This window comes from Natator depressus, chromosome 10 (genome assembly GCF_965152275.1).
Source record: "Natator depressus isolate rNatDep1 chromosome 10, rNatDep2.hap1, whole genome shotgun sequence".
NCBI lineage: Eukaryota > Metazoa > Chordata > Testudines > Cheloniidae > Natator > Natator depressus.
Genome location: NC_134243.1, coordinates 45634179 through 45657741, shown reverse-complemented (window position 1 = coordinate 45657741; position 23563 = coordinate 45634179). Strand labels below are relative to the sequence as shown.

The window sequence follows — 23563 nt, the reverse complement described above, 5'->3', positions numbered from 1 at the left end:
TAACAATACACGCTCATTCATTCGTGCCTCCTGCTTTACTGAGTGTGTCATTCTCTGATCCCTCCCTCCTCTTTACACCCATACCTCCATCTGTTCTGGGGCTTCCTTCACTCCCCAGAGCAGCAGCGTTCCCGACCTAGGATGCAGTGTCCCGGGGGGTGTGCATGTGTGTAACAAAGGGGGAATGTTCTTAATGTCTTCTCTGAATACTGTGTGCGTGGCTCAGGCTCCCCGATGTGTTACTCAAGCGTTTAGGTGGTGGGATGAGAGTGTGTGATCATTGCAGAGGCAGGTGTGACTGCTGGCTTGCCAGAGGCGCTAGGTGCCGCTGGCGGTATCTGTGCAGAAAGGCCCATCCTGCAGGCATGAAGCAGCAACTCTCCTGGGAGCTCACTGAGCCACACGTGCTCTCACGTGCCTCCACACACCCAGCCACTCTGAGACAGCGCCACCCTGGGGACAGTTGCCAGCAAAGGGCAAGGACAACATCACGGGAAAGGGAAACAACAGCCTCGCTTCCCCTCCCCTCCTGCAGCCCTCAGCCTGCTGCCTCCCCACACATGGGACGGATGCAGCCTGGTACACACAGCAGCAGCCTGGCCAGCCACTGGTCCTGCAGCCTCCCACCCCCGCCCGTGCCCTGCCCCAGCACTTCCAGTGGGGGAAGGCCCTGCCCGATGGCCTGGCCAAGCACACTCACTTGAGGGAGAGAGAGAAGTCGTTCTTGCTGGTCTCGCTGTTGCGCACCAGGTAGCTGGCCTCCTTGCACAGCCTCAGCAGGGTCTCAGCATCCGTCCGGCTGATTGCCCCATGGTACCAGCTGTCAGGGGAGAGAGAGCCTGGCTCAGGGGCACTGCCCGGGCACGGAGCACCAAGCGGCAATGTCTATCCAGGGAGGAGCGAGCAGGAGGCATCAGCCAGCGGTGATGGCAGGCGAGCCAAAGCCACAGCAAGCAGCAGGAACAATTTGCTGCAGAACACTGTGGTTCTCTGCATGGAACTTGCAGCAGCCATGTCAGTGAGTGCCCTGGTGGGTTCGCAAGCATGCTGATGCCCAGGCCCCGTGTTGTGAGCTGCGCAAAGGAGAGGAGAGCTGGGGGGCAGCGGACTGGGAAAGGCTAGGGAGAGTGCTGCAGAGCTCCAGGAAGGATGGATGGGTGGCTGGCAGCGGGATTCTCTAGTCTCACAACAGGCTGAGGGAGGCAGAAGGGAAGGATGCATGGAAGGGGACAGGCTGTGAAGACGGGTGAAGGAGACTGCTGGGGTTCCCAGAAATAGAGAATAACATGGAGTGGGGCTGGGCATGAAAGGAAGTGAAGGGACTATGGAAAGATGTTGGAGGGGAAGCAGGGCAGGGCAGTGGGATGTAGGGGGGAAGCAGGGCAGGGCGGTGGGAAGCGGGGTAAGGCAGCGGGAGGTGGGGGGGAGCAGGGCAGGACGGTGGGATGAGCGGGGGGGAGCAGGGCAGGGCACTGGGACGTAGAGGGGAAGCAGGGCAGGGCAGTGGGAAGCGGGATAAGGCGGCGGAAGGTGGGGGGAGCAGGGCAGGACAGCGGGATGAGTGGGGGGAGCAGGGCAGGGTGGTGGGACGCAGTGGGGGGGGAGCAGGGCAGGGCAGCAGGACACAGGAGGAAGCGGGGCAGGGCAGCGAGGAAGAAGCAGGGCAGGACGGCAGGAAGCTGAGGGGAGCAGGGCAGGACAGTGGGATGAGTGTGGGGAGCAGGGCAGGGCAGCGGGACAGAAGAAAGGCAGGGCGGCTGGAAGTGGCAGGGGAGCAGGGCAGCAGGACGTGGGAGGAAGCGGGGCAGGGCGGCAGGATGCAGGAGGTGAGTGGGGCAGGGCGGCAGGAGTGCCAGCACGGTCGGGCAGCGGGGGGGAACAGGGCAGGGCCGGGGGAATGGGGCAGGAAGCAGGACAGGACGGCGGGGGGAAGCATGGCAGGGCGAGAGCAGGGCAGAGTGGTGGGGTGGAGTGGGGCAGTGCAGCGGGATGCAGGGGGGAGCAGGGCAGGGCGGCGGGGAGGAAGCACGGCAGGACGGTGGGAGGAACAGGGCAGGGCAGCGGGACGCGGGGGGGAAGCAGGGCAGAGCGTGGGATGCAGCAGGGGAGCAGGGCAGGGTGGCAGGACACAGCGGGGGAGCAAAGCAGGGCTGTGGGCTGCAGGGGGGGAAAACAGGGCAGGGTGCTGGGATACTGCGGGGGAAGCAAGGCAGGGCGGCAGGACGTGGTGGGCAGCATGGCAGGGTGGCGGGGGGAGCGGGGCAGGAAGGAAGCAGGGCAGGGCGGTGGGACACGGGGGGCAGGGGAGGTAATGGAGCATGGTGGAAGGCCACTGTTATGGTTCCCTTGTGCTCAGTCATGGTCCCATGGCCTGGGGCGCTAGGGGCAGCATGACGGATTAATGGCCTGGCCAGTACCCAGAGGCCAGGCCCGCAGGATGAGCAGGGCTGGTTGGGGGGCTGGTGGCGTCCCTGACCGGTACAGGACTCACCACTGGCTCTCCAGAGGCAGGGTGGGGTTGATCCTCTCCCCGAGGGCCGGGCTGGGCTCTGTCTTGGGGTTCCCACTCACGTGTCTGTTCGCAGTTCGGGCCTTCTCCTCCCTGCTGGGCGACGAGTGGCCGTGCCCTGGCCCCTCACAATGGCCTGGGAGAGACAGACGCAGTGTCAAGGGGCAGCTGGCAGGCACTGGGTACTGCTCCCCTCCCGCGTCCTGCTGCCCTGCCCAGCTTCCCCCCCATTGTGTCCCGCTGCCCTGCCCTGCTTTCCCACAGCTGGGGCACTGAGCCAGCCTGCCAGTTCTGGCTCACAGGCCCCAGTGGGGACAGCGTTGCTGGGCGTCCCCTACACACCAAGTGCTGCACCGGGCCTGGGGGCACGAACCCCACACAGGCCTTGGGGCGCATGCATGCCAGTTCCCATGGAGATGTGCTGCGGAGGTAGGGTGACCAGACAGCAAATGTGAAAAATCAGGACGGGGGTGGGGGGGGTAATAGGCACCTATATAAGACAAAGCCCCGAATATCAGGACTGTCCCTATAAAATCGGGACATCTGCTCACCCTGTCTGGGGTGGAGGGACATGCTGCCATTATCAGCCTCCCTGCAGGCACAGGGGAGACACAGACCCTGCACAGTGCACCACTGAGGGGGTGCAGTGCAGCTGTCCCCCGTGCCAGGCCAGGCGTGCCCTTGCTCTGGTTTCACACTGCACCCACATCGCAGTTTGCACTGGAGCGAGGGAGTGAGCCCCCGCAGCCTGAACAGCGCCGTGTCAGCATGTGGGCAGCATGGCACAGTGCGGCACGCCAAGGAATATCGCTGCTGAGAGGCTGCTGTCTGAGGGGCGTCGGCTCCACGCAGCCCGGCTCCAGCAGGCAGAGGGCTGGCGCAGCGTGGGGTACAGGGGAACGCAGGCTGTTGAGCAGGGAGATCAGTGCTAGCACTGCCTGGGCTGGGTGGTGAGCTCAAACAAGGGCTCAGAAGGGGGAAAGAGTGTGGCTGGCTCAGGAGAGGGGGCATGGGAGGGAATGTGGCAGATGGATTGGGGAACAGAGGCAATATTTCCCAGGGTCCCACGAGGCCTCACTGAGGCGCCTGGCTGCGGGACACAGGAAATAGTCCCAATACAATCATTAAAATGCTCCAGTGCTCTTCAGGGAGGTTTCCTGCCCATTGCAAGGCCCACCCAAGTGGCAACAGGGCAACCCAGGCAGTCTGCAACTCACCCCTCTCAGAGCACAGGCTCCCTGGCCCTGGGCAAAGACAGCAAGAACCAGGATCTGGGCCAGCGTCCCAACGTGGGAATCTCCCTGCCCAGTGCTGCCCACAACCCCAGGGGCTACGCATGAGCAGCGCTCTGCCCTCCCGGCCTCTTAACACAGTCACACCCAGAACAGCGCATCCTGGCTGAGCTCCATGCAGCCTCACCAGGACGCCCACCCAGCCCCACGGACAGCTGAGCTCCACGCAGCCCCACAGCAACACCCACCTAGCCCCACGGCCAGCTGAGCTCCACACAGCCCCCCGGTGACACCCGCCCAGCTGAGCTCCACGCAGCCCCATGGCAATGCCCACCAGGCCCCACAGAGAGGTCTGCCATGGGGCTTGTCTATATGGGACACTCAGGCAAGTTGAGTGGCATTGCCTGGTGATGTGCAGTCAGGGCACAGTAACCCTGGGGGGTGCTCTCTGTCAGCAGTCGGCAGCCATAATTTGCTGTAGCATCCACACAGGGTTGAGGCGCGGTCACTGCACCAGAAGCTAATTTGCCCTCACACTCCTGAGTGTCCCATGCCGGGCTCTGACGAAGCCAGTGTGCAGAACAGACCTGTGGCCAGGGCTGGCGCAGCCCCCACAGCACAGAGCAGGGCATGGCACTGGCACAACACTGCAGGGATCTGCAGCTGCCAGAGCCATCAGCCCCCCCCCCCCCCCGCAGCCTGAAATGTTCACTAGCTCCCTGCCTGGGACACACTGAGCCCCCCCGTCACCCCCCTAAATGAGGGGGGGAGGGTAGCTCCCTTTTATGGACACCCAGCCAGCCATAAAATCCCTGTTAGTGGCTGTTCTCTACTTGCTTTACCTGTAAAGGGTTAAAAAAGTCCATAGGTAAAAGGAAGGGAGTGGGCACCTGACCAAAAGAGCCAATGGGAAGGCTAGAACTTTTTAAAATTGGGAAAAAACTTCCCCTTTGTCTGTTTTTCTCCGGAGAGAGGGGACAGAGCAGAGACAAGGCTGGAGCGATGCTGTAAAAAGCTGTAGGCCAGGTATGAAATCACCAGATCATACCTAGAAACTACTCATTTGAAACCCCAGGTATGTAAGGAAATCAGGAAATGTCTAGGAAGACGCAATTAGGTTTATCTCTTTTATTTCTTTATGGCTTGTGGACTCCTCTGTGCTAACCCCAGGTGCTTCTGTTTTGCTTGTAACCTTTAAGCTGGATCTCAAGAGAGCTATCGTGATGCTTAATCATTGTAATTGTTTTTTTAAAATCAAGCAAAAAGTCTAAGTTCCAAATATATTTTCTTTCCTTTTTGTTTTTTAAATAAAATTTATCTAACAGGTTTATGCATATGTTGTTTAATTAGCTGATGGCAACAGCTGATTTCCTTTGTTTTCTTTCTCAGCTCTTCCCCGGGGGGGGGGGGGGGAAAGGGCTTGAGGGTACCCCACAGGAAGGAATTCCCAAGTGCGCCTTCCTAGGTTCTAAAAGGGTTTTTTTGCACTTGGGTGGTGGCAGCATCTACCCATCCAAGGTCAGAGAGAAGCTGTAACCTTGGGAGTTTAATACAAGCCTGGAGTGGCCAGTATTAATTTTTAGAATTTTTGCAGGCCCCCACCTCCTGCACTCGAAGTGCCAGAGTGGGGAATCGACAGCTTCCCCAGAACAGTTCAATTCCACAGCCTCCTCCAGCCGTGCTCAGCCTCCATGGCTCATCCTCCCCACAGCCCCCTCCAGCCATACTCACCCCACACAGCCTCCTCGAGCCGTGCTCACCCCCCACAGTCCCCTCCAGCCACACTCAACGCCACAGCTCACTGCCCCCAAGAGCCATGCTTACCCCCCCACAGCCCCCTCCAGCTGCGTACACGCCCCCCATAGCTCCCTCCAACTGTGCTCACCCCCACGGCTCATCCTCCCCACAGCCCCCTCCGGCCACACTCACCCCACACAGGCCCCTCGAGCCGTGCTCACCCCCCACAGCTCCCTCCAGCCACACTCAATGCCACAGCTCAGCCCCCACTCCCCGCGGCCTCGCTCACCCCCCCATGCAACTTCGCCCCTCCCATAGCCATTCCAAATGCCCCCGCAAAGATCATTTCCCAGCCTGTCGCTTTGACCCGTCTTTGCATCCCTCCACGGGCTGCCCCTTCTCTATCACATGAAAAATAAGCTACTCGTCTTCACTTTCAAGGCCCTGCACCACCTAAAGCTCTCATTCTCTAGCAAGATGTCAGCTCCCGCTTCCATGATGCCAGGCTCCATTGCACCACTTGTTACATTTTCACACAAGTCACTTGGTGCCCCTCTTTCTTTGGAGTTTGTGATGGAATTGCACCCCCGTGTTCACAGCAGTATAATGATCTTTGCACATGGTAGCATTTGAAAACTAATTTCCTGGTAAGTATCACTCCAATAAAATGTGTGTGGCAACATTGTATGTGATGTTCTAAGATTCCCCAGTATGATGTTCAAAACTCACGCAGCACCAAACTGGCCACGCAGGCCTGTCTTGGCCAGAGGAGTGTGTGTTTGCCTTAATTTGCATTTAAACAGAGTCACCAAGCAGGAAGGGAAAGCAAAGCAAGCTCAAAACAGGTGAAAAAAACACCAGGGAACATCCTTCCGACTCTGTCTCCTAGTGCCCAGTTGGAAATGTTTTTTCAAGAGAGGGACTGAATCTATTAAAAGATGGGGCAAACATCCCAAGAGACCCCTCCCACTCCCTGCCCATTGCATTCTCTGCACCTGAGAAGACAAAAGGAAACAGCCATTAGACTTGGAGGGGGGTGGTTTCTGACTTAAAGAGTTTGGTTGGTAACCTTGATGGAAGCATGTGGTGAGAAATTTTGCTTGAATTCAATATAGTTTGTTAAATTAGGGCCTAGGAAGCATTTTATCTTTATTTTTCTTGTACCACTTCCGATTGTTGTGCCTCATGACTTGTTCTCACTGAAAATCTCTCTTTGTAGTTAACAAACTTGTTTTACTGTTTTATCTAATCCAGTGTGTTTAAACTGAAGTAAGTGGGTAACACTATTTAAAATAATAAACTGGTATATTATTCCCTTAAAGGAATAACAGACTTGAAATATGTATACTGTCTAGCAGAGGGCTGGGCAATACAGGACATATATTTCTGGGGGGAAATCTGGGACTGGGGGTGGGGTGTGTTGTGCTGCAGTTACACACAGGGTGTGGCTTGCACGCTGAAAGGCTGTTTGAGTGGCCCAGGTGGAAGCCACTTCAGCAAGGCACCCCAGGTTGCAGGGCAGGGGTGACACAGCCTCCCACTAGTCTGGCTGTCACAGAGTAGTTCCCCATAAACATCCCCCAAAGCTCCCTCATTATCCACCTTCAAATCCCTCCTGAAAACTCTCCTTTGCCGTGATACCTACGGAAAACTAGACAACAGCCAGACCATGGTGTGCTGAGCTCACTGCCCATTGTGCTGACCAATACAATCTCACTGTTTCTTTGTGCTCCCTCATTGGTCTGTTAGTATCCAAAGTAAGTGGGGGAAATAGACAGCAATCCATATCAGTTAGAATGCAGCAATGGCAGAAAATTAGTAATTGAAGCTAAGGGCATTAGGGAAAAATTCATGGCTGGCAGGGGTAAGGAAAATAAGTTTTTAAACTATACTAGCAACAATGAAATCCTAGCGTTGGTATGGGCCCATTGTTAGCTGGAGATGGGAACATTCTTTATAATCATGCAGAAAAGGCAGAAGCGTTCCACAAATATTGCTGCTCTCTCTCTTTGGAAAGAAGCAGAATCACCAAATACTTTCTAGTCCATTAGTAATCTAGGAGGATGTTAGATAATATTTACATAGTCCTGCCTTGAGTGCCGGGGACTGGACTAGAAGACCTCTTGAGGTCCCTTCCAGTGCTACGATTCTACTAGGGATAAACATTATTAAACTAGCAGGCCTGGATCACTTGAACCCCAGAGTTCCAAAAGAGCTGGCTGAGGGGATCTCTGGCCAGCTGATAATTTCTAATAAATTTTGGAATACTGGGGAAATTCCAGAAAACTAGAAGAGTGCTAATGTGCCAGTATTCAAAAATGGCAAGCAGGATGAGCCAGGTAACTATGGGATGATTAATACTGCCGAATGAAAGTTATATATCAAAGAACAATGAGTGCTACAGAATGGGGGACTATATCCTAGAAAACAGTGATTCTGGAAAGGATTTAGGGATCGTAGTGGACAATAACTGAATGTGAGCTCCCAGTGTGATTCTGTGGCAAAAAGAGTGAATGAGATCCTGGGATGTATAAACAGGGGAGTAGTGAGCATGAGTAGGGCAGTGATTTTTACCTCCGTACGCAGCATTAGTCAGACAGACACTGGAATACAGCATCCAATTCTAGAGCCCACATCTGAAAAAGGACTTTGAAAAATGGGAGAAAAGAGCCACAAAAGGGATGGAGAAAATGCTGTTTGAGGAGAGACTTAAAGATCCCAATCTTCTTATCAAAAAGAAGATTGGAGGTGACTTGATTACGGTGTATAAGTACCTTCCTGGGGAGAAAAGACTGGATATTAAAGGGCCCTAGAATCTAGCAGACAAAGGCAGAACAAGAACCAATAGCTGGAAGCTATCAGACCAATTCAAATCAGAAATCAGACACAGATTGCTAACAGGGAGGGTGATTAGCCACTGGAACAAACCAGCACAGGAATGTTGGTGTCTCTATCTCTTGAGGTCTCCAGATCTGGACTGGGGCCTCTGGGAGATGCTTTAGCCCAACACAAGTTATGGGGTTCAATACAGGGGGAAATGTAATGGCTGGTGTTACACAGCAGGTCAGTCTAGCTATTGAATGGTCCCTTCTGGCCTTAAATGCTATGAATCCACAAATCTGTCACCTCCTGTCTTAGTCTGTAACTGTGCAGGATAGGGACCATCTTCTCCTACTTTCACAGCATCTCAGGGACCATTGGACTGTCGAGTCTGACCTGCTGTATAACACACAGAAAGTTACCCCTGCACTGAGCCTAAGAACTACAGTTAGATCAAAACATTTCAGCCCTCAGGAGACTAAACGGTTGTGAGCCACAGGCAGAGAACAGGAGTGCTGAGGTGAAACAGTGCCTAAGACCCCTGCAATGGCAGGAAATTGGTTAGGTGGGATATGCTCAGATGATACTACACCCCATGCAGCAGAGGAGAGCAAAACCCCTCCAAAGTCTCTTGCAATCTGACCTGGGGGAAAATTCCTTCCTGACCCTAATCTGATCATCCTGAGCATGTGAGCAAGACCCGCTACCCAAGCATCTAAGAAAGAAGATTCTCTGTGACACCTCAGAATGCTGGTCCACCCCATCCTGTGCCCCATCTCCAGCTGTGGCCAATCTCTGGTGCTTCAGAAGAAAGTGAAATAAAATCCAGAATACATGGAGCCAATTGTGCATGTGGGGAAAATATTCCTTCCTCACCCCTGGCAGCGACTGGCTGAAGCCCTGAAGCATTAGACTGGGTTACAGAAAGTAGCACAACGGGGTCTTGGCCCGTGACTGGCACTAGGGCAACACAAATCAGAATGATAACTTTTCCCTGCCAGCACACTGCCACTTGTGTGTGTGTGGGGCGGGGGGGTACAGCAGCTGTTCTGCACCCACTGCCCCATGCAGCCCAGAGCCAGCTTTTTGCCTACATTTCTGACAGCCCCACTGGGCATCAGAGAGGCAGGAATGAGCTTAGAGACACCCCAGAGATCGGCCTGTTAGTGGATATTATTTCCTCACAGGATGATTCTTGCTTCCCTCTCCTCCTGAGGGTTCATTATCGTTACTCAGCAGCACAGCCCTGCTGCACAGGTGCCCTACTGATCATCCAGCCATGGCAAGATTCCCCTTTGTACTGTCCTGACACACTGGTCCTGGCAGCCGCACCAGTGGTGCAGAGCCACAGGGAGTGGGACTTCTCACAGGATTAGCCTCCTCCACCACCACTCGGAGCGGGGTTTGGGAAGCCTGCTCCATCACTGCCATCCTCCAGCACAGCACGGCAGGTTCCCCACACCCCCCTGCAGGAACTAACCCCCACTTCCTGCCTTTCTGCTGGGGCATTGGACAAACACTGCCCCTGTCCACACTGCCCAGTGCAACCGGGGTTCACTCTGCACCAGCCTGGCTCATTCATGGCAGGGCCCTGCAGCCACGCTCAAGCTGCCCTAATCCATCTCCGCTGCCATGCCCTCTGGGTACCGACCCCATAGTTCCCAGCACAGCTACCAGAACAGTGCATTCTGGGGGATTCGGACAGTGCATTTTGCGGGAGCCCAGACGAGGCAGGTCCTGGCTTGGCTGATCGCACCATTCCCAAGGGACCAGCCCTGGCTGTGCTGCCGGCTCAGCCCGGAAGACAAGGTCACCTCCCAGCAGGGCCAGTGAGTGTGGCCAGGAGGCAGGGCTTGGGGGAGTGGGTTTGTGGGAAGTCTAGGGGGGTGCTGGGCTGTGAAGGGGCAGGGAAGATCTGTGTGCACTGGGGCACTAGGGAATGGGGGTTCTGTGGGGGGTGCTGGGCAGTTGTGGTGGGGCTGTGGGCAGGGGTGGTGTTGTGCAGAGTGCTGTGCATTTGTGGGTGGGGCTGTGGGGTGCTCGGCATAGTGGATCCAGGGGGTCTCTGGCCATAGGGAGTCGGGGGGTGTTGGGCGGGGGAGAGGGGGGCTGTGTGGTGTGGCAGGGCCTGCCCCCGCGGGGAAGGGGCATGCTGGCAGCACAGGGCTGGGCAGGCCACTGTGCGTCTGGCAACTGCCAGTTTATAAATAGTGCCCTTGCATTGGGCAGAGCAGGGCCGCCCCTGCCATGCCATGCCCATTGCCTCTGGCTGGCCCCTTGCTCTGGGGACTGACCTCCCCGTGCCATGCTCCACTGCCTCCATGGGGGCCCACAAATATGCTTGGCACCGGGCCCACAAAAGGTTAATCCGGCCCTGCTCTTGCTGGCACCATTAAGGATGTCCAGTGAGCCCCTATGCCAGGCAGCTGCTGCCGCTCAGCCACTGAGAATGGGTGTGTGTTAGGGGAACCCATGCAGCTACCCATGTGGGGCAGGGAGCCATGCGCTGCACTGGCTGGAGCTTCCCAGCAGCCCCCCAGGTTGTGGGAGCGTGTGGCCCTGGGCACAGTTGAGGGCGACTCACCGTTAGTGTCTTCGTGGTTGTGTTGGGGCTGGCTGGGGTGCGCAGGGGCATGGGCCTCGCCATCGGGGGGGCTTGTACCGCTGTCGAGCTGTCCCACAGGGGGAGGCCACGGCAAGTCTTTGATCACTTTGATCTCAACTGGACAGAAGCAGCGGGGGCGGGGGGGGAGGGAGGGAGGGAGGGGGAGAGAGAGAGAGAGAGAGAGAGAGAGCGCGCGCGCGCACGTGAGCTGGCTGAAGCTGTCCCGGCACCCAGGGTCCAGAGGAGGTGGGCAGGAAGTGGTGTGGGGAGAGCGGAGGATGGGGGGAGATGCTGAGTCCCCATGTGCCCAGCCCCACACTTGGTCTCCAGCTCCTCTCTGCAGGCTGGCACTCCCAGGCTGGTCAAGGCTGCAAACCAGCACCTGCCCTAGATGCCAGTGTGCAGGGCAGTGCCCAGATGGGGCAGGGTGAGAGGCACAAGGTGAGTCACGGGAGATACCTGGATCTTCCTGCTGCACCGTGGGGCCGGGGCCCAGGCAGTTGCTAGGGCAGCACTACACACACGAGAGGAGCTCTGCTGGGGGCACAGCCCTCAGCAAACAGCCCTGCTGCACCCACAGCCTGGCAGCAGCTGCCCCACTACAGACCAGAGTAGGGGGCTGCCTGGGCCAGGGAAGAGCCAGGGACAGATTGTCAGCATCCCAGCACACCATACATCTGGCTCTCGCAGCACTGTGGCCCCTGGACGGGAGCGTCTGGCCACTCAGACTCAGTGCCCCCAGCTGTGCCCCCGCATCCACCCGGGCTCTTGCCAGAGAGCAGGGGACACCCAGACCTAAAGCCCATTCTGGACAGCCCCAGCGCTGCACCCACCCCTCCCAGTCACCCCGTCCTCGTTGGCAGGCGCTCTCCAGCTCCCCATGACAGCCTTGTGACCTCTCCCGGAGCTCTGCACAGACTCCCACAAGCCCACCTCTCCTCCCTCCTGCCTGGCGCCCATCACATTCCTACCATGCTCCCCGTCCTGGGGTTCTGCCCCCTCCACAGCTCAGTAGCTCCCAATTCTGCCAGCCCCTGAAGCACCCCTGTCTGCCCCTCCTGCCTGCAGCCCAGGCTGGTCCCTGGCTCCTAGCTGAGGGGGAAGGGGGGGCACCTGACTCCCTGGGCTCCCTCTCCTTGGCCTGTCCCACTCAATTCCATCTCAGCACCTCTTGAATCCTACCTCAGAGCATGACCATGTCCCCCTCTCCTCAATCTCCTGGCTGGCCTCCCTTTTTCCCAGGCTCTTCCTACCCCAGCACTCCCAGATGGCCAAGGGGGATTGTGCTGTGGTGCTCATGGCTGGTGCATGGCTGCTGCGGGCCAGCAGAGTGGGCAGCAGAATTCGCTGCACCCCAGGCCCGAATGGTGCCCCGCCTCCAGGGACAGCGCAGTGGCCCAGGAAATGGGGCCATGCCCGTGGGATGGCTCGGGGTTAGTGCCAAGCCCTCAGCTCCATGGGGGTGCAGAGCCTGGTGCTAAGGGAGTGAGCATGGAGCAAGCGTTATCACACACACTGAGCTCAGCTGAGCGAGCAGAGCCCCAGGGGACTCTGCATAGCACGGGACCAATCCCCTCCTGCCACCCCAGGGTGCTGTTACAATGTGCCATGCCAGCCCCACATCACTCCTCCAGATAATCAGGGACAGCAGCAAGCCAGCCCATGCCCAGGATGCCAGCCCCTGCACAGCCTGGGCACAGGGGAAACCGCCCACCCCTTCTACTGACATCTCTGCAGGGGGCTTTCCTTGGGGGGGCACTGCTCCAGGACACTGGGGCATGGGTGTACAGGCAAGTGGGGCACAGCTCCCTCCTGCCCCTGGGCTGACAGGACTGCGGGGAGCGGTGGAGTGCACTCGCCCAGCCCCCTGGCTGCAGCTGGCATGATGAGCAAGGGACATGGAGGCCACACCCAGCTCCACTGCGATGGCTGGCTGGTCGGGAGGGAGAGGCCCCATGTCCCCCGCCCCGACGCAGCGCACAGGAAGAGGTGCTTGCAGGAAGTGCCTGACTTGGGGAGTGGGATTGGGCAGGACAGGCACTAGGTTATATCCTCAGTAGCAGGCCAGCCTTCCCCCTCCCCCTACTTGTGGGACTCAACCCCCGATGCCCCTCTTAACAATACCTATAACAAAGCACCTGCCTGCGGAGTGAGATCCCGGCCTTGACCGCATGTTAACTGTGGTGCTTAACAATGGCCACTCAGACACTGTCTGTGGGATGCTTCACTGCTGGTCTCATGCTGCCAGGATTGATTTATTAAGCACTAGTACCAGCTTGGTGAGGTTGGGCCCTGCCCCACGGACGCATGCTGCCTGATGGAAAGATGGCGAGACAGGGCTTTGAGACCACCCAGGCAGACCTGGGAGGTAGAGCGGGAGCCCAGAGCTGTGACAGCAGAGGGCTGTGATTGCCGGGCACCAGCAGAGCAGATCCCCATCCCAAGCAGGAGCCAGGAGCTCCAGGGTAGGGCATGCAGCGAGGCACCTGTTCTGCCCCATGCTATGGGGAGTGGGACAGGTGCAGGCCCAGTGCTAATGGGAGGGCGTTGCCCCAAGGTCTGGACAAAGAGTGGGTGTCCGCCAGGGAGACGGGCTATGTGGACCCAGAGGGAAGGGGATGGGGTTCTCACGCAAACCCAAGGAAGCTGGGGAGTCTCCAGCGAAGCCAAGGAATCAGGAATCAGTGCGGCTGGTGCTGAGCCCCAACCCTGGCTCATGCCCGATGCCACTGGCACCCCGCGGCAGAGAGGGGTGCCCAGGCAGCCTTGGTCCCCATCACTCACTCACATGCCCTGGCACAGCTGAGCTATTGCAATTAAACTGCAGCTAAGATAAGAGTCGGGCAATTAGCGAGTGCTGCTGGGGGAGCCGGGCGCTAATGTGCTGCATGGATTTCCCCATTAGCCAGCCCAAATGCGATCAATCCCCAGCAGGGAGATAAATGGCTGGGGGGGAAGGGGGCTGGGACTCCCAAGCCGAAGGCCCAGAGACAGCCAAGGGCAGCGGCTCCAGGGCAGGGAAGCCCAGGAGGTGGAACTGTGGAGGTCCTGTCCCTGGGGCAGGAGCACTATGCAGGGAAGAAGGGAACAATAACATGGCAGCCAGCAGGGCCCTAGGGATCTGCCACTCCCCCACCCCCAGCACCAGGGGCTGAAACTCTGGGGTCCATGATCAGCCAGGCAGAACAGGCAGGAGTTGGTTCCCAGGGAGACCCAGAGCAGACGGGCAGCTTCACCGCAGAGACTGACAAAAAGTTTCCTTGCCAGGGCCCAAGTCCAGAATTCTCATGTGAGCGGCACGGGTGCCCATGCCCCACCGCTGGAGGGCTCAGAGCCACACCAGGAAGCCTGGACACTGAGTCAGGCAGCAGAAGGCAATGAGTGCGCATGTGAGCCCAGGGGCGGGGCAGGGCAGGGAAGGCTGGAACTGCCCCATGCCACACGGAAGGGGGGGCCACAGGGAACCCCTAGGGATGGGGTTCCTGGAGCACGAGACCCAGGGGGGTACTGGCAATGTGAGGTCTTTCCAGGCTGACCCAGCAAGGCTGCCCCTGCCAGGCCAAAACAGCTGAACCCTATGCCAGGACCCTGTCCCTGCCACCCTCACCTGCAAAGGCCTTGGAGATGCGCTCCTTCTTCCACTCCCAGGGCTGGTCATACTCCTCGGGTGGGCGCTCATCGTCCTGGGGCAGCCGCGACTCCCTGGGCCGGACACAGGATGGGCGCTCACTGTCTGGGGGTAGCCCATTGGGCACTGGCTCATAAGGTGTGTCGTACAGGGGCAGCGGCTGGGCAGGGGCCTCGAGGGAGCCCTTTAGGCGGATCTCTGGCAGGAGGGAGAAGGGAGAACACCATGAGCTCCTTTCCAAATCCTGACCATGTCACTGAACGGCTGAGCCCCCTGCCCCGCATGGCACAGGGCTCCACCACCAGCTGCAGTGACAGCTTGCCAAGCCCCCTCCATGCTGGGCCAGGGCTGCCACCTGCAGTGCCAGGGCTGGGGCTGGATACAGAGACCCAAACGGCGTGAGAGGCTCTCTGGAGCGTTGGAGACGTTTCGCTAAACAAGACTGAGTCCCAGAACATAAGAGTTACCTGTGATGTGCCGGGGTTGGGCCCCACCTAGCGGGATGCCCAGAATATCCCTGTGCCCCGCATCCCAGCCCCTGATCCCAGAGTTCCCATGCTCCAACTCTGCGTCCCATAATCCCCAGCCTGCAAGGCAAAGAACCCTGCACACACCTTCCAGAGAAGCCAGGAACCGTAGAGAGGAACGACTGGCCCTGGAAGAAGATACAGGGTTTTTTTCCCATAGATTCTAAGCCAGAAGGGACCACTGTGATCATCTAGTCTGACCTCCTGTATAGCACAGGCCAGAGACCTGCCCCATCATAGTTCCTAGGGCAGATCTTGTAGAAGAACATCCAGTCTTGACTGAAAAATTGACAATGATGGAGAATCTACCACGACCCTTGGTAAATTGTTCCAATGGGTAATGACTCTCACTGATAAAAATGTACACCTTATTTTCAATCTGAATTTGCCTAGCTTCAACTTCCATCCATTGGATGGTGTTAGACCTTTCTCTGCTAGATAGAAGAGCCCACTATTAAATATTTGTTCCCCATGTAGATACTTATAGACTGTGATCAAGTCACCCCTTATCCTTCTCTTGGCTAAGCTAATCAGATTGAGCTCCTTCCATCTATCACTAGAAGGCAGGTTTCTAATCCTGTAATCATTCTCCCGGCTCTTCTCTAACCCCTCTCCAATTTATCAACATCCTCCTTGAATTGCGGGCACCAGAACTGGACCCAGGATCCCAGCAGCAGTCACACCAGTGCCAAACACAGAGGCAAAATAACCTCTCTGCTCCTACCTGAGATTTCCATTTCTGCATCCAAGAAGGACATTAGTCCTTTTGGCCACAGCATCATGCTGGGAGCTCATGTTCAGCGGATTATCCACCACACCTTCCAAATCTTTTTCAGTCACTGCTTCCCAGGAGAGAGGCCCCATCACATAAATATGACCCACATTCTTTGCTCCCAGATGTATCTATTTACATTTAGCCCTATTAAATGCATATTGTTTGCTAGCATCCAATTTACCAAGCAACCCAGATTGATCTGTATCAGTGACTTGTCCTCTCTTATTTACCACTCCCACAACGTGTGTGTCATCTGCAAACTTGATCCATGATGATTTTATGTTTTCTTCCAGGTTATCGATAACAATGATAAATAGTGTAGGGCCAAGGGCCACGAACCAATCCCTGAGGGACCCGATTAGAAACACACCCAACTGATGACGATTCCCCGTTTACAGTTACTTTTTCAGACTTATCAGTTGGCCAGCTTTTAATTCATTCAATGTGTGCCACATTATTTTATAGCTTTCTAATCCAAAGGTCGTGTGATGTCAAGTCAAACACCTTATGGCAGTCTAAGCATGTTAACATCAACACTGGCACCTTCATCAACCAAATTTATGATCTTATAAAAAAAAAAAAGATATCAAGCTAGTATAACAGGGATCTATTTCCCATAAACCCATGTTATATTACCCAGTGAGCAATCCCCAGCTCTCGCCAGTGTCAGTGAATCGGAACCTGGCTCTCCAGGCGGAAGCATGGGACAGCCCTGGCATCACTCCGTGCAGAATGACACACTCGTGTCAGAGCATGCCACCTGTCTGTGGCGCTGGGAACAGGGCCAGGGGCACAGCTCGAGCTCCAGCATCTGCCTGTGATGCAGGGCAAATGCTAGCTACCAGGGGTTTGAAATACACTTGTGGTCCTTGGCCCTAGTTCTCTCCCTGAGGCCAGAGATGGCACATGCACCCACTATGGAGTGTGGGCAGCCGCGGGGTGGGCAGGCGTAGCCGTGCTGAGCAAAGTGCCCCTCTGCCTTTCCCTACCCCGCACTAGGCCCAGGAGCGGCTGCAGGTTCAAATAGGGAAGAAATTCTGGCCCTGCCAACAACACAGCAAGGACTCAGACTGCAGAGCAAAAGTCCCCGTGTAGAGGCTGCCCCCGTTTCCAGGGCATCTGGGGCACAGTGACCCAGGAGCAAACAGTACCAAGCAGGCCCCCAGCCCAGGCTGCTCAGCTCAGCGCAAAGGGGCAGAGCTCTGCCAGGGAGGAGGAGAGGGGCCTATGTCCCCAGCGCGCTTGCAGTTGCCAGAGCAACTTCACCCCAGTGGAACCAGAAGTGCGTCTGGGCTGCAGGAGACAGGTTGGGTAGGGGCAGCAGGTGAGAAAAGGCCTGTGCATACAGGTGAGAGGGACCCAATGAACACGGAGCAGCTGTCTCCATCGCCAGCCAGGCAGTTCCCCGAATGCAGCTCCCTCCCCCGGTTCCCTACCCGAGCACTGCGGGCAAAGGCAACAGTCGAGTTTGCCCCACATGTCACCAGGCAGCGCTGACTGACCATGTTAGCCAAAGCGTCCCCAATAAAAATCGCTGACAAAGTTGCCCTGATTTATTAAGTTAGTGGTAATTTGTCTTATGAATTAAAGGAGTAAATGAGATGGGTTTGTTTCAAAATCATGATGCGCTGTTACAGGGCTGCTTGTTAGACAAGTATTCAACAGTCTCTGTGCTGTTTCCTCTAATTGCTTAGTAGACGGATGTATCGTTGCTCTTTGTATGAGTGAGGTATGCAAGGGTGTGAGTAAATAAGAGAGGCCAGCTGAGCAGATGGGCCTAATTGCAAAAAGAAGGGAGTGAGAAAATAAGATGCCAGTCCCGGTGTATTGCCTTATTCCCTTTTTAAAAAGATTCGGTGTGCTTCCTATAAGCATAACCACCAGGGCTGCCCATGGAATGGGGTTCCCTCATTGCCGCACCATCCTGGTACATCGCAATGCAGCGTATCGGTCCATGGGGCCCTGTGACGAAGTGGGAATGTTCTTAACGTTTTCTCTGAAGCCTGTGTGTGCCTCAGTTTCCCCTATGTATTACTCAAGTATCTGTGGTGGGATAAGGGGGTGTGATCCTTGCAGAGACCCCAAGAGAGCAGGTGTGACTGCTGACTGGCTGCCTGGGCACAGAGAATGGCCAACACTCTGTATCCCAGCAACTAATGGCCGGCCCCCCTCCTCTGCAAGGAGCCAGCGGAAGGTGTTGGAGAACAAAAAGACCAGGTGACCTGGCTGCCCTGGAAAGAGACAAAGGATGAAGGCGGGGCAGCGGGGCATGACTGAGGCTGGGCTGGTGGAAACGGGTCAGTCTGATTTCTGTGCTAAAAAGATCTATTCTACGCTGTGTTCCCATCAACTAATAAACCTTCTGTTTTACAACACTGGCTGAGAGTCACTGCTGACTGTGACATTGGGAACACCTGGTCCAAAAGGGACCTGGGCAGCTCTGGTCAGCACCTCCAACTGGGCTGTTAAAAGTCCGTTTGGTGCTGCTATGGTGCTAAGGCAGGCCAGTCCCTACCTCCAGCTTCGGCTCTGTGCTGCACCCCAGAAGGGTCCAGCAGGTCCGGCTCATAGGTGTGGGAGCCACGAGGCTGTCCCTGCCCTGAGCACCGGCTCCGCACTCCTACTGGCCAGTTCCCGGAGTGGGGAAGGCAGTGAAGCAGTGAACAATCCCAGAAGATGGCAAAGAGGGCAGAAGACCAGAGGAAAGGGCTCATGGGACCAGACAGGCACAAGCGACAGATGGACGGGGGACCAAGGTGGAGGGCCAGGCAGGGGTGAACGGGGACGTGCCAGAAAGGACATTGGAAGTGACCCAGACAGACCCGTTCGCTGGAGGACACGGGGCTCTCTGATCTGGCCCCAGCCCCCAAAACAAGCCAGGTGCTACAAAGCAGAGTGGGTACCAGGTGCCCCTGGTCACTCCCACAACCACACAGGGCAGATAGTGCCCCCCATCCAACGCCGCAAGGACAATTACAACCCAAACACCCGCATGTTGTGTGGTTGTGGCATGTTGCTGCTCTGAAGGCGGCACACTCCCAGCCATTGGCTGAACAGAGCTGGCTGGGAGGGCAGGAGAGGGCAAATTCTCTTCTTCCTTTTTGCCAGAGCATCGGTCACGCCAACGGTGCAGGAGGCATCACGGGAGCACCAGGAGAGCGCTGGTTCTCTGCACAGCTTGGATCTGACCCAGTGAAATAGCCGACGACGCTGCTCTTCCAGCCTGCGTCCGCTTGGTTCCCACTCAAGAGGCGCCCGCTCCGCCTGAACCTCAAGGGCGATCTGCGCAAACGAGACCGCTCAAGGAACCCTAGTCACTGCCTGTGTTGGCACGCGGTCCCATTTCCTGAAAAGCTAGGGCCGACGCTTTGGAATCAGAGAACGCGAACAGACGGCGCTTCCCTGGAGGAACATATGCTGGGGCGCTTGCCAAGAAGAGAATTCCCCCTCCAGGTCCCATCCTTGCACCCCCGCTGCATCTCGCCAGCGCTAGCACAAAACAATTTCCCCTCCCAGGAGCAGCTCAACTGTTCCCAATCCGTGGGGGGCCAGGAAGCCACCTGACTGCAGTGCAGCGAGGAGGGCTGGAATACACTCTGGTGCGCAGGCCCAGCATGCGATGAGCACTGTCCATAAGGGGTCTCACACCCACTGGCCTCTCCTGAACCCTGCTCTCAAATTATGAGCCTCCCTGACCCTTGTTCCTGGGGGTCTGGTGGCCCCTCTTCTGGCTGTTCAGAAGGAGCAGGAGGGTCCATCCACCTCCAACCCCAGCCAGCAGTGGTCCGTGACTGTGGGACTCAGGGTCAAACTGCCATCATTCCTCCTGCTGCACCTCATCCTTTAGTCTCTGCTGAGCACCCATCCCTCACCAGTCCGAAGGGGATGCTGCCACTGCCAGCGGGGCAGCATCGGGTGGGACACACCCAGCGCCAGTCACACAAGGCAGATCTCTCGGAGGTCTCCAGCTGTGACGAGACACCTTCACCTTCCTTTCAGACACCTCCCCCTCGCCAGCAATTCTGCAGGTCCCTTCACAGCGCCTTCTCCTGGCCACACGAGGGGCCCTATCCGGTGGAAGCGACCACAGCTGGAACCACGACACCATTAACATCCATGGGAACGTCCACTGCCCTTTTTCATGGCATGAAGTGGGTGAGTTTCTGAGCTCCTGGCATCAGGGGCCAAATGCATGTTAATGACCCTGCCCAGGCAACCTGCCACGCCTGGTAGGACATGGAGCAACACCCCTTTCTGTAAATGAACTCCAAAGCCTGGAGGGGGAGAAAATAACATGCATCTAGGTCCCAGCAATGGCCCCGTGTGACACTTGTCAGGGTTACTTCAGATCTGAGGCAAACTGCTACCATCTGCTCATAGCAGGAGGGAGCCCGTCTGTGCCCCCCAAAAGGAAACTCTCCCCAGCCATTGGCTGCGGGCAACACAGGCACTTCACTCCAGGCTCTGCGAACCCCGACTCTTTCTGTCTGCAGGCTAGCAATGTACACCTGCTCCCGCTCTGTTACACTCGCATGGCCAGTCCCCCTTCTTCTGGGCGCCCGCAAGGTACACCGACCCGCTGTCTCTGCAGAAGCAGTGCACCCCACTTCGCCAACTTCAGCTCAGTTCAACGTCTTCTCAGCACGAGGCACTCAGACATGTCTCTAGTGACATTTGCTTAAGAGAGCGCCAAGTGCAGATTCAAAATAAAGGCAAGGAAAAGATCTGAACAAATCAGGTTCCAAGTAAAAGAAAAATGTAAGACACACACTAGCGCCTCCTCTTATTAACAAGTTCCTTTCCTGTATACTCCGGGATTTCTCACCCCAACCGGTTCTAAACAGCGCTTGTCCGGTGAGGAGGCTGGGAGCCACCGTTCCTGCCCTCGCTGCCACAGTCACCTCAGTGGATACCGCCTTATGCTCTTTGTCTCCTCTGACACAGTGACGGACCATTGTCCTTCAACCCGGGGTCAACTGGAGAGATATTCTACATTATGTACCTCTAAAATTGTTGTAGCTTTCAGCAGAGACCCCACCCAGCCCCTTCAGTCACACACTGAAAACACAGCTAGATCCAGGGGTAATATAGATCCTGCAGGTCTGTGTCACTCCCCTACACACGTTGGGAACCCCAAGAGCTCACAACTGCCACCCTCCTGTGCATTGCTTGGGCAGCAGCCCACGCTCCCCGCCAGCAGCCCCGATACCTGTTTTACCAACATCAAAGCAATTGGCTACTGACCAGGAGCAACTGGGAGCTGGGGCTTCATCACGGTAACAGCCATGCGCAGCCCCTCACAGAGGAGGACCCTTGTGTTGATGCCTGGAGCTGCAGCTCCGAGGCGGGGTGGGGTGGGGCGGGGCAAGGCGCACTGCACAGCACAGCCGTGCAGGGCAGTGGCCTTCTTTAGCCCCTGCTGCTCATCCCAGCTCTGCCCCATGAGCCTCCCCACCCCGCCCCTGCTGCTCATCCCAGCTCTGCCCCATGAGCCCCCCCCGCCCCGCCCCTGCTGCTCATCCCAGCTCTGCCCCCATGAGCCCCCCCCACCCTGCCCCTGCTGCTCATCCCAGCTCTGCCCCCATGAGCCCCCCCGCCCCGCCCCTGCTGCTCATCCCAGCTCTGCCCCCATGAGCCCGCCCCACCCCTGCTGCTCATCCCAGCTCTGCCTCCATGAGCCCCCCCCGCCCCGCCCCTGCTGCTCATCCCAGCTCTGCCCCCATGAGTCCCCCCGGCCCTGCCCCTGCTGCTCATCCCAGCTCTGCGCCATGAGCCTGCCAAGCCCACCCCTGCTTGTCACCCAGGCCAAGAAACATTGCTCCACCAACTGCAGCTGGTCTAGGAATACATCAAGGAGCATCTGCCTGGGTGCATGTGTCTCCCCTGGGGGTAGCTGCCTGGGGTGGCACCGTCATGGTGATCGACAATCTCACCCAACGCCACCCAGCTGCAGATTGGCAGGGGTCAGCATCCCAGTGCCCAGCAGAGACTCCTGTGTGCTGCTTGCAGCTGTTTGAACATGGCCTGGGCTGCTGGGAACCAGATGAATGATGGGATGCAGCAGGAGGAACAATGGGAGTTTGTCTCAGAGTCCCAAACAGCGCCGGCAAGCACCCCCGAACGTGTGAAAACCACCCAGAACGCACAGCCTGGAAGCAGCCTCCTGCCCCCCCACTCCGAGTGCCCTGTGCCCGTATCAAACCAGCACCGCACTGCATGGACACAGCAGTCCCCGTGCGGAGTAGCTGAGCAGGGCATGCCTGGCAGCACGGGCTCTGCCCATCAGGCTAGCTATAGCCATGATAGGAATGCCGTGCGCCAGACCAGTGCAGCCCTCGCTGCACGGCCAGGCCTACGTCCCTGCAGCGAGGGCCAAAGTCTATGCAATGCCAAGGACCCTTCTCCCCTACAGCCCAGCACAGGCCCTTGTCCCAGGCTGCATGAAGAGAGGTCAGCGGGGACAGCCTGCAGCCAGCAAAGCTCAGCAGCACTGCTCCAGTGTTACAAAACACTGCCCTTACCAGCCATCATCTTCTGGGCCTCATAGGGCTCCATGTACCCATCGTTTTCTGCCACCTTCTCCTGCCCTGGCTGGCCGCTGGCTGCTTGCTTGGCATCGAAGGGATCCGCATAGTCCTCGAGGACAATCACCTGCCAGCAGGGAGAAGACAAGAAGGGTTAGAGACCAGGACCCCGCAACAGCCTGCTCCACTCTGCCTAGCATGGACACTCCCCAAGGAGAGGCCAGGTGGGGTTTACCCTCAGGCTGGGTAAACTCTCTATGCCTGCACAGGTCACAGAATACGCTGACGGGCCATTGGTCAGCAAGCTGCTGAAATGTCCAAGTCAGTTCCTGGCAGCTAGGCAGCTGCCATCTCCTGCTCCATTCCAGCTGCCTGGCATTTCTCTGTTGAAGATCGCAACCTGCCCCTGCCTCTCAAGCCCACAGGGTCTCCCGACCGCCATGGGAACCGAGCAGGGTGGGGCAGTATGTGCAGTGTAGGATGAGAGATGCTGCCAGCAGAGGTTCATACCAGCCCTGCTGACGGTACATGGAATCAGGCAGCTAGCTGCCGGGGATGGTCCCTGGAGAGGAGGAGGGACAGGGGCTGGCCTCTAAATGGTCAGTATCCAGAAGGGTGAACCCCCTCCCTGCAGTATCTCAGTGCCCACAGGGGGATGGGGACAGAGGAAAAGCCTTGGAACATCCTGTCTCCTGCACATTAATGTGTTTGTCTCTCTCCATCCCTGCAAATCCAGGGAGCTTCTACCCAAGGGCTTGGGTCACTCCCACTGGCTCTGCCGCTCCTGTGCTAGTGATGTGGGGAGCCCTGCTGGAGAGAGGCCCTGGCTCACACCACTAGCCACGATCCTGGCCCCAGGGAAGTAACTGGCCAAATGCCCAGAGTGTCGCTAAGCCCTGCTTGGAGCAGACTGAACCTCTGCCCAGCATGGAGTGAGCTGGTGAATGAAAGGCGGTAGGGGGCCTGGGCAGGGATGCATGGCCTGGAGAATGGCCAGCAAAGTGCTCAGCGCATCAGGGAGCTAACAGGAACCGTTGAGAGCACAGGTACATTTGTGGGCAGAATACACCTATCACCCACTGATCTGGGCAAATGGGGCGCTCCCACCTGTCTCTGGCTCTGGGCCAGGAGCCGGGCTGGCTCCAAGAACCAAGCGGCAGGGCAGATCAGGACACCTTGCAGCCAGACTGCATTCCCAGATGCCAG

General features: G+C 57.3%; 1 protein-coding gene across 5 annotated transcripts in view; it reads right to left on the bottom strand.

The window, feature by feature from the left end:
• Nucleotides 1-23563, bottom strand: part of SHF (Src homology 2 domain containing F) — a 63458-nt gene that overhangs the window by 13691 nt on the left and 26204 nt on the right. For 4 of the 5 annotated variants that reach the window (XM_074965980.1, XM_074965982.1, XM_074965983.1 and 1 more), the window contains exons 2-6: nucleotides 22355-22484; nucleotides 14511-14729; nucleotides 10883-11020; nucleotides 2492-2645; nucleotides 701-820 (exon numbers count right to left, since the gene is read on the bottom strand). In XM_074965980.1, coding sequence (XP_074822081.1) covers nucleotides 701-820; nucleotides 2492-2645; nucleotides 10883-11020; nucleotides 14511-14729; nucleotides 22355-22484 — 761 coding nt within the window. The remainder of the gene's footprint in view (nucleotides 1-700; nucleotides 821-2491; nucleotides 2646-10882; nucleotides 11021-14510; nucleotides 14730-22354; nucleotides 22485-23563) is intronic. The other variant, XM_074965981.1, reaches the window with a different exon arrangement.